Here is a 16,952-nt window from a genome sequence, read left to right as displayed (position 1 = left end):
CATATGAAAAAGAAATCTTGGGGCTGGGGATGTGGCTCAAGCGGTAGCGCGCTCGCCTAGCATGCGTGCGGCCCGGGTTCCATCCTCAGCACCACATACCAACAAAGATGTTGTGTCTGCCGAGAACTAAAAATGAATATTAAAAATTCTCTCTTTCTCTCTCTCTCTCTCTCTATTTAAAAAAAAAGAAAAAGAAAAAGAAATCTTAACACCAAGTCCCTACTTTTTTCCTTCTTCAAAATTGTTTAGTTATTGTTTATCATTTGCCCTTCCATGTGAATTTTAGATTTCATGTGTCAAATTACATGCACTATTGATTGGATTATCAATTAGTATGCAGTACGCTGACATTATTATGATCCTCCATGTCTCATTCCAAAAACAATCTCTCAACATGTTAAGTCTTCCATGCACTGTTTCAGTCAACTATGATTTAACATAAAGATCGTGCATAATTTTTGTTAAATTTCTAAGTATATTATGTCCTTGGTTAAAGCTACAAATGAAAACTTTTTAGAAGTTGTGCTAACAGATTTTCTAATATTGCTCTTTTATCTAGTAATTTTACAGATTTTACAGAATTTTCTTATTTGATCTAGAAATTGAATCTGTATACTGTGTTTTCTACAGAATCACATCATGTGTGAATAATTTTAGTTTTGTTTCATGTTTCTAATTCTTTTATATTGTTTTAATCCCACTAACTTAAGCTTTATTATAGTGCTGAGTAGCACTGGCATACTTGTCTTACATCAAAGCCACATTTTTAAAATTTCCTAACTTCAAAGAAAACACTTCAATATTTGACTATTAAGTACAGTACCATACATATCCTTATTAGTTTAAGAAAGTTCCTTTCTATTTCAAATTTTTTAAGAACTGTTGTCATAAATTCTACTAAATTTTACAAAACAATCTTTATCTCCCACAAGTCTTTCTCTTTGACCTGTTTCTCTAGACAGTTAACTTAGTCTAAACATTTTCTACTGTTAACTTTCCTTCAATACCTAAAATAAAGCCAATTTAGTCATTATCATTATTGCTTTTACCATTCTGGAAGCTATATACTATTATTTTTTTAATATTTTTAGTTGTAGTTTGACACAATACTTTTATTAATTTATTTTTATGAGGTGCTGAGGATCTAAACCTAGTGCCTCACACGTGCTGGGTAAGTGCTCTAACACTGAGCCACAATCCCAGCCCCTGTATACTATTATTTTATATTCAATTAATGCGACTACATTCGTAAGTTAAATTAGCAAATCTTCTTTCTGGATTGCTTCCTGCCTAGTTCTCTAGGAAGATCATAATTTGTTTATAAAGTGAGTTGTAAAGTTCTCTCTCTCTTCTATAATTCAAAAGCTATTGAATAGTACAACTATTTACCACCTCTACTACTGAACTACATCCCAGGCCTGAATATATTTTTATTACCAATTTGGGGTTTTCAGGGAATATCACTATGTTTTGTTTCATTAATTTCTGCTCTTTACTATTTTTTCCCTCTTGTATATTTTGTTTAATCTATGAATGTTTTTATAACTTCTTGAATTGGACGTTAAAATATAAATTTACATTTAAAAAATTCAAACTGCATCCCACAGGTTTTAATGTTGATATTTTAATTATCACTTCTAAATAATTGTCATTATGCTGTATTTTGTCAATTACTTATGCTTGTTATTAAGCTTGTTGTTTTGTGTTTCAAATCCTCAACTATCAATTATGGTCTCCTGTACTATTTGACTAATAAACACTGGAAATCTGCATGTTCAAATTACCCATGAAAGTGTGAACTCTTTCTTTCTCTTTTATAACTCTCAATATATATTTTGTATATTGTGAATCTGTATGCATACCAGTTTAGAACGATTCCTAAGAACTAAAACTTTTATTAATTATATAAAGTCATTCTTTATCCTGTAAAAACAACTATGTGTACTAATAAGCAATCTCAGTTTTCTTTTGATTTATATTGTTTGACAATTCTTTTTTCAGCCTAAACTTTACATCCAATCTTTTCATGACTATATTTTGCTTGTTTGTTTGTTTGTTTGCGAGGGATTAAACTCAGGGGCAATCAACCACTGAGCCACATCCGAAAGCCTATTTTGTATTTTATTTAGAGACAGGGTCCCACTGAATTGCTTAGCGCCTTGCTTTTTGCTGAGGCTGGTTTTGAACTCATGATCCTCCTGTCTCAGCCTCCTGAGCAACCATGCCCAGCCACAACAATGTTTTAGATGTTTCTCTTATTAACATCAACCAGGTAAACTATCCTCAACCTGTTTTATGTGGTAAATCTAAGCCATTTACATTTATTGTAATTCTTTATTTTATTTCCTGCAATCCTTAAAATTTTTAAGATGAACCTACTGCATTCAAAGTTCAAAGTTAATCAATAGCTCTAAATATTCCTGATACACCAGGATCATATTAAACCACTCAATCTTATGTTGTTATCTGTAACCCAGTGGTATAGAATCATTTTGTTAATATCCCGTTAATCATTATATCATTAGAGCATTTCTTACTCACAAATATTGATTATATTTCACTTCTAAATTCAATTTTCTTCATTCTACAGGACTTAAAATAGTTCTTTCAGGAAGGATCTATGTATGAGTGAATATATAATGTTTTCACTTAAATAGGATATACAACTACTTTTTGACTTAAACAGGATATACAATACTACTTTTATCTTAGCATTTTTGGAAAACATTTTTACTGTCTTCTGGCTTCTATCCATCAAGAATTCACTCTTCAGTATAACCTTCATTTCTTTTTTTTTTTTTTAATTTATTTTTTAGTTGTAGTTGGACATGAAATCTTTAATTTTTTTTAAATTTATTTTTATGTGGTGCTGAGAATCAAACCCAGGGCCTCTCACGTGCTAGGCGAGCGCTCTACCTCTGAGCCACAATCCCAGCCCCCTTCATTTCTTTTTAATAGTTAAGCTTTTTCATTCTGTGTGCTTTCTAGACTTTCTGTTTTGGTGTTCCCCATTCTCTCCAGGATGTGCCTGGAGAGGTATTTATATTTATTTATTCTGTTCACAAAAAGTTTACTACCTAACCTATACTTTCATGTTTTTCATGATGGTTCATTTCTGAATCATTTTAAGGTAATTTCTATTTGAATATCACTTTCTCTCTTTTCTCTAATTGCTGTTCTCAAATCACTATTAAACATACTGAACCTTATCTTTCATGTTTTCTCTATAGTTCTCTGTCGGTAAAATTTCCTCAAACTCACCTCCCAGTCTCTATCTCTTATATAAAATCTAATCAAGATTCTGATCTCAATGACCATTGTTCATTTCCACTAAGTTTTTCTTCTAATCCTCTCCTAGTTTTTAACACTTTTTGAATGTCCTCAATTCATTTAAACATATTTTATCTTTAATATACTTAATAATATTGATGATTTTTTTAAACTTTGTTAGAATGTTTTATTTAGTGCCATGAACATTCACTAAACTACAAAGAGTTAAAATTATGTAAAGGATGCAAAACAGAAACTGACTTGGAAAATTTCCAATGTAAGATAAACAGACTGAGCAGAGGATTGTATTTTAAGTAGTTGATGGGAAGATTCTAACTCCTATACTCACAGAAAAGGAGTAAGATCCTAAAATTCTAGGTTCTTAGAATTGATGGGTCTCAACACTGTGAGCCAAGAAGAAAATGTATATGGAAGTACCTATATGTATATACTGCTATTTTATTTTAATAGTGCTCAGAATAGAATCAAGGGCCTTACACATGCTAGGCAAATAAATGCTCAATCACTGAGCTACACCCTCAGCCCAGCAAGTGTCAGAGTACTTTCCACAACAAAGCCTTTTTACATGACAGTACTGAGGTATAGCAGATAAAGGCCTGTGACATTGCTTACCAGATGCTGAGTACAAAAAACCAACCTGAATACTTGATTTGCATTTAAGAGACTCCACCCAGTTTTCTTGAATTAAAAAGATAATAGATGTGGGCACCAAGTCCACTGAGGTGGTCAACGTGCCTCAGAAGACCTAGTTTTAGCTCCCCAATTTCCTTTTTCATGGTAATCAAAGATAGAGATATCACAACAGACAAAGACAAGCTGCAAGAGCTAAGAAAAGTGGGAAGAAACCAAGAAGTATAGGAGTGACAAGATGGAGGAAGCTCAAGAGTCTACAGCACACCAGCATGTGTGATTTTCATGTAATAAACATATTATTAGAATTTTGGAGGTCCAACTGTACTACTATTTGTAGAGAATGCTTACTTTTTGCAATGATAAATTATTCTAAATTCTGAAATTTTGGATTATGAGTTAATTTTCACTAAAGCATTATTTGTATTGATGCTGTGCATCTGTAGACTACGGTATCTTGCCACTGAGGTTGCAAATTTGAACAGATGTTTATACTGGTAATTCTTGTACCGTTCTCCTGAAACCAGACCTCTTATAAATCACAGAACACTATTTCCAATCATTTACCAGACACTGCATCATTGTCAAAAAAAACAAAGCACAAATATATGCACTGAGAAAAAAAATACATACAAACACACATCTTGATTAACATTACTTAGGCAAGAAAGACTGTAATCAACATATCCCTTGTCTCCTAATAGTAGAGGCTTCCCTTTTAATTCCATTTCTCCTGTGTACCTACATGTCTTTCACTTAAGGACATAACTGGTTCCATTTTCCAACACTGAGTGAGTAGCTAGTAACTCACTCACTGAAATACACCCTAAACAAATCTGAATTATCACAAATATTTTATTACAAGAACTAAATATATTATTTCTTCTTTTCATTTAAATTTAATGTATGACTACTAAATGTAACATTTTATTACACATTAAATGATAAATATATACTAATATTAATCAATCAACAGATTCTCCAAAACTAAGCTTAAAGTAGGATAAACTGTATTTGGAATCTAAGCACAAATTCTGAATATTAATATTCAGGGAATTTAGATACATTTCAGTACATACTGTAACTCACCTTATGGGCAGGCACCAGATTTACTAAAACTGTGTCCAAAAGCTCCTGAGACACTGTATCGCCTTCACAAATAATAGAGCTCATGAGGTCTACCATGTGCATATGAACTTTCTGATTGTGTCCATTACTGAAATTCAAAACAGATATTTCATTTAAAATACAACTGAGATTAATAAGATTTAATCATAAGATGATATTGGTTAACATTTTACTTTATAAAAATGATAGCAAAAGAAAAAATAGTGTATTTTTATTTAAAGCTTCTTTCTCTAAAATCTTACAATAGTATCCAAAATAATTCCTTAGATTACTTCCTTATTTTTATCAATCTCACACCCAAAGTAATTAAATCAAATGTGATTTCAGTTTTGCCCTAAATTCAGAGAGTCAAATTGTTTTGACATCCTAATAAATAATTTTAAGTGCACAAGAACCTCAAATAAGCACATGCTTTAAGGAGTTAATATATAATTTAGAAATTCTAAATAATATAATCAAAAAATTTTGACTTCTAACCAATAAGCACTTATAATAAAATTGAGTAAGTTCCATACATTTGAAAACATCTACGAAAAAAAATTAAAATGAAGTTACAACTCAGTCTTCTAATATTTATCCTAATAGTATATGCATATTCATGTGTAAATTTAAAAACAAACTTTAATTTTATATTTTCTAAAATGTTATATACTTAGTAAAATACACTTACTTTATAACTGAAAATAATGTTCTGTATAGTTGGGTAAAAATTTCATTGCTATCTTCTAACTCAAAGCATATGTTATATGACTTGACCCAAGCAATGTTCTAAAAATAAGAAGTAAAAAAGATGAAAGGTAAATACTTTAATTGATAAAAATATTCAAGCACATAAAAAGAAGGTTAATTGAATACAACCTCAAGATAAAATATATTGCTTACCTCAAGTAAATAAAAATACCTATTGAATTGTGGGCTCTTTGTATCCTCTAACCCCTTCAACTGCCTTGTTATAAACATAAATATATCCTTTAAAAAAAAGACAATATACAGTTTAGATTATGAATGCTAAATGAAAATACACATTAAACTACTAAAGCAAATTCAACACTTATATGCACACATCATGATAAAATGTTAAAAAAAAAAGAAAGAAAACTGGGTCAAACTTCTTAAAGAACACTCTTATATGAAGAACACTATATATCTTATTATCCTTCATAGGAAAACACTGAATAAATTTACATAATCTTAAAACAGAGAAAGAAAATGTTCATCTTACTGCAAGTTAAACAAATAAGTCTGAAAATTAACTCAACTAAAATTTATACTACTGTTAGAATTTTTAAAAAGTTGCAATAACTGAGAGCTGATCAGGTTTGCTGGAACCGCACAATGTACAATAATCATGTAGCAAAAGCAGAGTACAGGAAACTTAAAATTCCAAAATAAAACTGCCAACTAACAAGATCCCACAAAGAAGCTTAGAAACTGTAAAGACTCTTAGAAGTCAATTTGTCAGGCTTCCCATCTACACTGTAATTATTTGCTTCCCCCCCACCATTTCTCTGTCTATTCTCATATCTTGCTTTTAATTTTGTACTACATTTCCCTTATACCTGGGTAAAGACAGATGTAATGACACTTTGAGTCAAGTTTTCACAAAAATGAGTTTCATGAGAAATGTAGATGATGTTTTGGAAGTTTGAAAAAAGGTTTAAAATTATGAAAGCTAATTATGCAAAGAAAGCATGTTATGGGTAAGAGAAAAAATATTCCCTGAAGTAAAATAATGAGCAAGCTTTTTATAAAATGAAGAAATGTAATATGTAAACAATTGAGTAGCTTTTCAAGAAAAGTACTATCAAAAGTACAACCTTCAAAAACAGTTGCTTTAAAAGTAATACTATATAAAATATGTTCTCCATGAATGAACCCTTCCTAAGTTGTCTGAAAGAGACTACATGCCATACTGACTTGATCTAGAGATGGAAAGATAACAGTCAACTTGTTTAAAACTTCTGCAATAATTACTGAACTAAACATGAGGTCAAGTATATAAAAAGAGTTTGCTGATGACAAAAACAAAGACAGTAGAAAGATAAAGATGGCCTAATTTTCAAATATATATAACATTACTGTCGACAAAGAAAAATATTAACTTGATGCTAACAGAAAGTGAAAACAACCCCATAAATATTTATAAAGTTCCCTTAAAAATCAATAATTTTAAAATACTACCCTCAAAGAGAAAAAGTCATTTAGAATAAGACCTAAAGATTGATCAGAAAATCAAGGTACTTAAAATTTTTCAGTTAGCAAGTAATCCATGAAGTCCCAAATTTAATCTCAGTTCTTCAATATTGTTCTCCATAAATTGCCCTGTTATAAAAAGAGAAAAGACCTGTAGCTATCCTTTTAGGAGGGCATTTCATTACCAAAAAGCCTTTGAGATAGGTCAATGATTACACAAACTGAGAAATCCACGACAGAGGTAAGGAAGATATATAGCAGCAGTCTAAAGTTATATTTCCTTTTTGTGACAATGCCCAAAAGACACCTGGTGAGGAAGAGCCACAGCCTACATCAAACAAATACATCACTCCTTAACCACTGAAATATACCCAAATTAGAGATCCACAATGAGAAATCAAGCTATACAACTGGGAACACAACTACATGACCCACTCATGTTATCCACGTTAAGTTTCTGACTATTCTCAAATCTTACAATTTCAATTTTTAAATGACAAAATATATCCTTCTCCCTTCCTCAGATCTTGAGGTTCTTTCACCAATCAAAATATAAAACAAGCATGCCAGAACCAGTTGGGCCTTCCATAATGGGATTTCAGCAGACTTGATCGAGTGAATGGGTTCCTCATTCCAATCACCTAGAAGCAAGTTCATGAATCCAAGAGCCATATCTGTTCTTCTTTTCCCCCACCACTGTAAACACAGTTCCTGACACATTACCTAACATCAACATTTACTAAATGAAATAACAAATTGTTGACCATTTCACAGTGTAGATTAATAACCTTCCTACGGACAGTAATTATCTAAGCCATAGTTTCCACAATTACTTTTAATGGTTATTGCTTTTTTAAAATTCTTTCTCACCTGTCTTACAATCATTTGGTATCTTTTATACAGCTCAGATTCAGGTTTATATTAGCTACTATCATTTAAATAATGACCATAGGTCTTCAATATAGATTTTCAAAAAGGGAAAGGAACGGCCCCAGAGATGATCTCAAAACAGAGTTGATGACATAATATTAAAAATACAGTATTCACTTTATTAATCCACTTATACTGAAGATCAGAAATTGTTTTTCAAAACCAAATTTTAAAGAAAACAGAAACTTAACAGAAGAATGCTACAGATCATTCCCTCAAATTTCAAGAAAATATTTTAATTCCCATTTTAGTTAGAAAGATGAATCAAATTTTTATCCGTTCTTTTAATTGGTACTTGCCTTTAGTTTATCAGGGGATGTGTAAGGAGCTTCAGGAGCATAAATCCTGAAAATATCTGCAAGGCAGCAGGCCACCAGTAAACGAACATCTTTATCAGGATGCTTAAGGAAAAAGTCTGAAGCAAGATGTAAAGCTAGATTTAGATAAAGCTCCTTTTCTTCTTCAGAGTCCTGGTCCATGTCCATGAAAGTTTTCACAACCATCTATGTGAAAACAAAAATAATGAAATAGTGAAATGTTCCATGAAAAAATAATCTCTGAAATAAAGGTCATATTAATTGCAAAGGTTAACTCCAAATAAATATCCTTACATTCTTCCATAGAAAGTATCTGAGAGAATAAGATCCTTCTAGAACTATAGGGTAAACAAATTTTCTTTAAATACTAAATATTTTTCATTTACTCACTATTATCTGTGAATCAGATTTTAAAAGTTTAAAATTAAATTTATACACTGGTCATTATTTTAAAAATTGCAATTCATTATTGAAAAACTATTCATTGAAATATCTCATTCCATATATACAACTGGACTAAAAGGAATATGTCCTTTTTAAAAACAGTATCCTTTTTTAAATATTTCTGATCCTTTCATTAGAAGAAAAAGTATATTTCTAGATTAAAAACCTACTATGACCAATTTCGTTTTCTACCTCAGCCACTAAACTACTCGGTGGTTTTATATATTCAGCCAACAAAGAATATATAAACAGTCTCAGGAAAGGATGTCAAAGGTGCATCCTTAAACTCTGAAAAGTTACCATGAAGTGACTACTATAGCATAAAAAAAAATATTTATTGTGTCATAGTAAAAGAGAATATGATTTGGATATTTCATTGACCCAAAAGCATATATGTGTTGAGCAGAAGGAAGCTACAAGAAATGGATGCTTTTTAAAAAAATTCACATAGAAGTGAGACAGAAATAAGAACGGTGAGGAACTACATAGTTTGAACATTGTGATTGTGAAGTGCTCTTTCACAATAATGGTCTCAGTCTATATTATATGTGTTCAAATGAGACTTAACAAAATTGCCTATTTGTCAAGAACTCACATTTAAATATAACACAAATGACAAGGTGAGCATTTGGTATCCACTAGGTGGTGCTGCAAATACTAAGCTACACACAGGGATCCAACAGCAAGTATCAACGTCTACATTTTGGTCCTGTGCACTGCAAGGATATTACTTGCTCTAGAGTTAGATATCTGAGTGGTTCGATTTTGTACTGAATTTTCAGAGCAGCCATGGAAAAACAGGTTCTTCACAGAGCAACCCCTCAGTTCTATTATGCCAGAACCAACGATAGACCAATCCTTCCAATCCCACAGTATAGTTTAAGTATATTATGTCCAGGGCTACTTTAATTTTTTGTTTGTTTGTTTCATTACTTTTAATGTTCATGCTTTTATGAGAACACACAAAGGGAAACCTATTTTTATCTTTAGAATCTTTTCACAGGAGTGGAAGCTTAACTATATTTAACTATAACATGAATAAAATGTTACAGGAAAAACTAGAAGTATATAAATAATATCACCCTATACATTAACAAACATAATTGATAAGACTTACTCAGGTACATATAAAAAATATTATCATCCCACATAAAGTCCTTTTTTATATTTCTCTAAGAAGGAGGATGCGAAAAAATAGTGGAAAGTGTAAATTAGGAAAATGAATGATGAAAAAGTATAAACCAGATTACTGCTTAGCATAACCGCCTGTAAAATATTGAAACCATACTACCAAACACTAAATATGAGTAATATAGGAATCATTACACTAAGTTCAACAAAACTTGCTCAAAGGCCAGATAATGAGAATTTTTCACTACTTTCTACAACTTAACTGGTATTATACTGCTCATTAATAACTCTTCTTAGTCCTCCAAATTAAAAAAGGTGTCTGAGAAAATAACATCTCCAAAAGACACTAAATGCTAATCAGCTTGTACATGCAGGCACTGTCTACATTCAACATTAGTTTCTCAGCAAACGATAGGGATATTTACCTAGCATTACTGGAATAAATACATCTGAGGAAACAAATATAATGGTTTCCCAAAAAATTCAATAGGTCAAGAGAATGTAAATACACAGAAAAATGAAACATATAAAACTACATACAAGTTCAGAACCAGAAAAAATACCCACATTTCAGCAAATTTACTCTCTGTAAAAATAGCTTTTCTTTCAAAAATATGATAGGTGGTATTCTAATAATTTATGTATACATGTATAATACCAGTCCTCATATAAAATGGGGGGCATTTTTTTTGCTAGATATTGAACTCAGGGACACTTTATCACTGAGCTAATGCCCCCCTTTTCAATTTATTTTGAGATGTAGTCTCACTAGGTTGCTTAGGACCTTGTCAAGTTGCTGAAACAGACCTCAAATTTATGATCCTCCTACCTCAGCCTCCCCAATGGTTGGGATTATAGGCGTTCATCACCATGCCCAACTAAAACATTATAGTATTAATATCCTTTTCTTCTTATAAAAATACGCTACGTAGTAATACAAACTGTTAAGAAATTTTTCAGCACTGGCATTCAGGTAAATAACAAGACAACATGAAACATTATACAAGGTATAACATGTATCAAAACATTACATGGTACCCCACTAATATGTACAAATTTTACATATCAGTTTTTTTTAAATGAAAACAATAATGTTTCAAGCAATATGCCTAGGTAGATAAAACCTAGAAGGAAAAAAATGCTTAAAAATAAAGACTATCTAAACTAACTGATAAATCAATTTAATGATCTCCCTGCCCACTATGCTATTTTAATCATCACAGGGACCATCAATGCCCTGAAGACAACAAGTGAAACACAATTCATATACACAGAAAGAGACCCTTGTCATTCAATGACTACTTCATCTATGAAAGTTCTCCATCCATCTTGATTTGTTACCATTTGTCAGAAGCAAACGGAAAAGCTGTCAATCTCCAACCTACTCTCAAAATAACTGTAGAAAATTACAGCCCGAGTACTCAGTAGGCTTAAAACTTCCCCAGATTTAACTGGTTGCTTTATAAAATAAATAACATAATAGGAAAACGAGATGACTTTGTACCAAAAAAAAAATTATAATGAACTTATTCTTTAAATCTAAGCATGAGAAGCCCTAGTTTCATCTTACTAACTGCTCTCCCATCAGTGGTAGCCAAAGAATTCCTACTGTTCCTTATCTACTCTACTCCCTTAGATCCTTTCTCTGCCATTTGCTGCTTAAATTAGTTTAAAGTTGTCCTGAATATGCCCTACATGATTCCCACTAAAAAACCCACAATAAATAGATATCCAAAATAAGTACTTAATTTTACTCACCTTTAACCGTCTTACCATCTCCTCTTTAGATATTTTATCTGAGATTTCCTTGACACCAGGAGGATAAGTAATTTTTCCATCATTGGTCCTTGTCTTTGAATGAGCCATAATGGAAATATTTTTACCCCTAAAATAAGAAAATAATTAGATTCAAACAAATTTAAAAAAAAACAGATATAAACAACATTTATAACAAACAAAAAAGGTAACATGTCCTCAAAACAATTTAATTCCCTCCCAATTTATAGTAATTCATTCATCTAAAATAATTACCCTCCTGAACATTTCCCAAAATTATTTTTTAGAAAACAAGACAATTTTTTTTTTCATTTCAATTAGTGGCAAACTTGTTACTTACACTAACCCCCTAATCACAATGTATGTGTGTGTTATGTATGTATGTGTGTGTGTGTGTGTGTATACACATGTGTGTGTAAAAAATTACAAAATAAGCAGTTTTTTAAGGTACCAAAATTACTCAAACCAAAAATCTAAGAAAAAAACCCAGAGAAATAAATGGAGCATTGAAGCATTATATCCACTTATGCTCTAAGAGTATTTGTCAATCCTTATAAAAATAGGATTCAGCTTGGGTGATATCATGGGGCAAGAGTCAGAGTAAATCTGTACCTGTCAAGGCAGAGGAGTCAAATATGAAACTCCCCTGACATAATGTGTATACTACCCCATCCTGAAAAAGATACATCTGCAAAAGAGAGAGTACACCAGAAATCACTCTGTGTCCTTTTCTCCCAATCTCACCTGAAAGAACATCAGAAAAGGGCTGCTTTGGTGCTAAGCACAACAAGGTAATAACATATTCAGGGCAAGAATAATAAGTGAGTTTTAGCCATGGGCCTACACATTTGCTGAGCTTGACATGACCTTTGTGTCCCTGAGGACCTCAAAACATAAACTTAGTGATCCCCAACTGGCAGTACTCCTAAGTACCTAACGTAAGTAAATCCAAGTCCTGCTTAAACTTGGCACCTTCATCCTAAGCAAAGAAATCCCAATGTGACATTTTGAAGATAAAGAACGGTATCAAGGGCTGGGGATATGGCTCAAGCAGTAGCGCGCTCGCCTGGCATGCGTGCGGCCCGGGTTCGATCCTCAGCACCACATACAAACAAAAGATGTTGTGTCCGCCGAAAACTAAAAAATAAATATTAAAATTCATTCTCTCTCTCTCTCAAAAAAAAAAAAAAGAACAGTATCAAGTCGAAAATAATCAAGCAACTAACAAAATAAAACTTGAGCAAGAACCAGCAGAAATAATAGACACCAAGAACAGATCCAGAATTCTTGATATAAATCCACAGATGATAATACTACTAATAATTTTTTTAAAATAACAAACAATTATAAAAATATGTGCAGGGAAAATATAAAGAATAAGCAAGAAATTTTGAATAAAAACAGAAAAATGACAAACATTGAAATTAAATACTCAGTGGGTAAGTTCATTAGAAGAGAGTAAAAACCATTAGAATCAGTGAACTGCAAGAAACTAGAACATAAAGAAGGAAGGTCTAATTGCAACGTGTTTCACACTAATATCTGGAGAAGGAAAAGGAGATACAGTCCAAATATCTATTCAGAAAATACTTTATCTGAGAAGAGTAGGATGTTACAAATACCCCACAGCATAAATCATCCTTATTAACATTCCACTGAAAGCTATTATTTTGAAAGCTTTTACTTGTGATAAGGAACTATACAAGCATCCCTACTAGCATAATTTTTACTGGACATTGTAACGAAGATGCTAATCAAAGAAAGGAAAGGGGAAAAGATGTAAGGGCTAAAAAGGAAAGAAACTAAGTTATTATTTGTAGTGTTATGATTGTGTATACATAAACTCAAAAATGAATTAATAAGACTGAGTTTAGCAAAGATGTAGAACAGAAAAATCTATATAGAGACATTATCAACTACGGGTAGCACAATACTTTCCCAAGAAGCAAAGGAAGGGAAGAAACCAAAAATAATAGGCAAATCAATGGGAAAGAAGGAAATAAAATTGTCCCTGTATCCAGGCAACATGATTGTCTACTCAGAAGACTGCAAAGGAATCCAAACAAAAAAAAAAAAACTAGTAGTTTCTCAAAGCTACACGATTTAAGACCAACATCCAAAAAGTACTGTCTTTATTTGTTAGCAAGAAAAAGATAGAAACATAAGTTAAAAACAATACCATTTATAGTTCCTCCCTCCCCTGAAATTAATGGAATACTTTAGTATAAAGCTAACAAAACATATACAGGACTGGTATACTGAAAAATATAAAAACTGATGAAAGAAATCACAGAAGATGTAAAAAAATTTTAAAATACCATGTTCATGAACTAAAAACATCAATATAGTAGAGATACAAACTCTCCCCAGATTGGTCTACAGACTTAAAGATTCCATCAACAATTCAGTAAGACTTTTCACAGAGATAAAGCTTATTTTAAAACTTATGCAGAAAGACAAAGGAACTAAACAACAGTGGAAAACTATAATATGAGAAGAAATCACTGCACAATTTTAAAACATTCTATACACAGTAACTACATTAAATAAAACAATGTGATGTTAGCTGATAGACATACAGAGATCAAAAGGAACATAAATGACTCAGAAATAAACCCACACAAATGCACAAAAATGATTTTCACAAAGGTGCAAATGTACTTCAAGGAAGCAATAAATCTTTTACACATACAGTGCTAGAGGAAGTGTATATCCACAAGCAAAAAGAAAAATGAAGTTTAAATACCTCATACCTTATACAAAAGTTAACATTTAAATGGTCATGGAATTATCTATAAAACTACAAAATTCTGATAAAAATTCTTGAAAAAAAAATCTGGGCTGGGATTGTGGCTCAGTGGTAGAGCGCTCGCCTAGCACAGGTGGGACCCGGGTTCGATCCTCATCACCAAATAAAAATAAAGGCATTGTGTTGTGTCCATCTACACCCAAAAAACAAATATTAAAAAAAAAAAAAAACAACTTCACCACTAGGCCTAGGTGAAAATTATTAGAAATAACACCAAATCAAGATCCATAAGAGGAAAAACTTGATAAATTGGATTTCAAAGTTAAAGCTACAAATTACAGGAGGTCCTGTTTCTGGCTGCTTTGTGGCATGAAACCAAGAAAGCAGACAGGCAGCTTCTCTAAAGGTCTCACACCTAGACAGAATACGACACCTCAGAGTGTGAGAGGACCCCTATACAGCGGATTTTTGCAGAAATCACCAGCGCTGCTACCACCGGAGCAGAAATCATAGCCTTTGCGTTCAAGTGGGACTCCAGACTCCAGATCCGGGGCCGCAGTTCTAACTCATGCACGGCTCTCAGGCGGCTTAGAGGAATCACCTACAAGCACCTCTGCAGAACTCCAGACTGCCTGCTCTATTCCCACTGAGGTCACTGGGCTGCTGACTATCCACACCACAGGGCCATTGCCCAGCTCCCCCCACCTCACAAGATGCCCCAGCAATGAAGGCAAACCAACTCCATCTTGGAAAACCTTTCTCACCAATTTTGGTGGGAGTGGCTATGAGATAGACTCTCCATTTGAACAGGTGATATATTGTTGATATTGGGATCTGTTAACATTGTCTTTCCCCACAAAGGAGGGATCTTGGAACCCTACAAGAGCACTACAAATCTATAGGCTAAAAACAATAACACAAGAGATCCACAGAGCTGGATAGGAAGTCGCATGAGCATCAGGAAAAGACAAAGGAAGAAAGTACCACAAACAAATCAAGAAAACACATCATTAGAAGCATTGGCAGCTACAACAGAAAAAAATGACATGGTTAAGATGTTCTGGGAACTCAAAGAAGACATAATAGAACAAATGCAGGCAGTGAAAGATCACTTTGACAATGAGCTACATAAACAAATCCATGCAGCAAAAGATCACCTCAACAGGGAGATGGAGGTTCTAAAACAAACCAAACAGAAATCATTGAAATGAAAGAAATAATAAACCAAATTAAAACTGAAATGAAAGCATCACCAACAAAGTAGACCACTTAGAAGATAGGACATCAGACAATGAAGATAAAATATATCACCTTGAAAAGAACATAGGCCACAGAGCGAAAATGATAAGACACCACGAGCACAAAATTCAAGAAATTTGGATAGCATAAAAAGACCAAATTGAAGAGTTACTGGGATAGAGGAAGGCATAGAGGTCCAAACCAAAAGAATGAACAATCTATTCAATGAAATAATATCAGAAAACTTTCCAAACATGAAGAATGAATTGGAAATCCAAATTCAAGAAGCCTACAGGACACTGAATGTACAAAATCACAACAGATTCCACAGCAAGGCACATTATGATGAAAACGCCCAACATACATAATTTTTGAAGGAGAGAATTTTAAAAGTCACAAGAGAAAGGAATCAGATTACATACTGGGAAAACCAATTAGGATAACAGTAGATTTTTCAACACAGTGTTGAGAGCCACAGCCAAAGGGGCCCAGCAAACTTCCAGCTGCCAGCAAACTTCCAGCTGCCGGCTGATGATTGGCTCACAGCAGCCCCAGCAACATCTAGCTGACTGGCTCCACTGCGGTGATGTTCACTGGGCTGTTTCCCTGCCCTTCAGACTACCAGCTGATGATTGGCTCACAGCGGCCCCAGCAACATCTAGCTGATTGGCTCCTCTGCGGTGATGTTCATTGGGCTGTTTCCCTGCCCTTCAGACTGCCAGCTGATGATTGGCTCACAGCAGCCCCAGCAACATCTAGCTGATTGGCTCCTCCACGGAGCTGCTCATTGGGGGACTTCTTTGGCTCCGCCCACGCGACCCAGCCAATCAGCCTCAAGAGCAGGAGGATTGTGGGAGGTGGTGAGGTTTGTGTGGGGGTGAGAGGCTTGTGGGAAGCCGGTGGTGGCAGTTGGGCTCTGAGGGGTTTTTTCCTGAGGAGCTGTTTTGTTTGGCGTTTGTAGTTCTAAAAATAAAGTTAGTTTCTTTTGACAAGTGGCTCCTGAATTGTGCCTAGCCAGACAGCGGCAACACAGTCTCTGAAAGCTACAAGATCTTGGAACAACATATATCAAGCTCTGAAAGATAATGGGTGCCAACCAAGAATCTTGTATCCAGCAAAATTAA

At 33.3% G+C, this 16,952-nt stretch overlaps 1 protein-coding gene across 1 annotated transcript in view; it reads right to left on the bottom strand.

The window, feature by feature from the left end:
• The window catches only part of PDS5B (PDS5 cohesin associated factor B), a 210,199-nt gene that overhangs the window by 111,011 nt on the left and 82,236 nt on the right, over window positions 1-16,952 (bottom strand). The window contains exons 2-6 of the mRNA XM_081276045.1: window positions 11,823-11,949; window positions 8,472-8,675; window positions 5,932-6,018; window positions 5,720-5,817; window positions 5,011-5,137 (exon numbers count right to left, since the gene is read on the bottom strand). Coding sequence (XP_081132171.1) covers window positions 5,011-5,137; window positions 5,720-5,817; window positions 5,932-6,018; window positions 8,472-8,675; window positions 11,823-11,930 — 624 coding nt within the window. The 5' untranslated portion in view covers window positions 11,931-11,949. The remainder of the gene's footprint in view (window positions 1-5,010; window positions 5,138-5,719; window positions 5,818-5,931; window positions 6,019-8,471; window positions 8,676-11,822; window positions 11,950-16,952) is intronic.

This window comes from Spermophilus citellus, assembly GCF_964194105.1.
Source record: "Spermophilus citellus genome assembly, chromosome: 1".
NCBI classification, from domain to species: Eukaryota; Metazoa; Chordata; class Mammalia; order Rodentia; family Sciuridae; genus Spermophilus; species Spermophilus citellus.
This window is presented reverse-complemented; position numbering and strand designations above follow the sequence as displayed.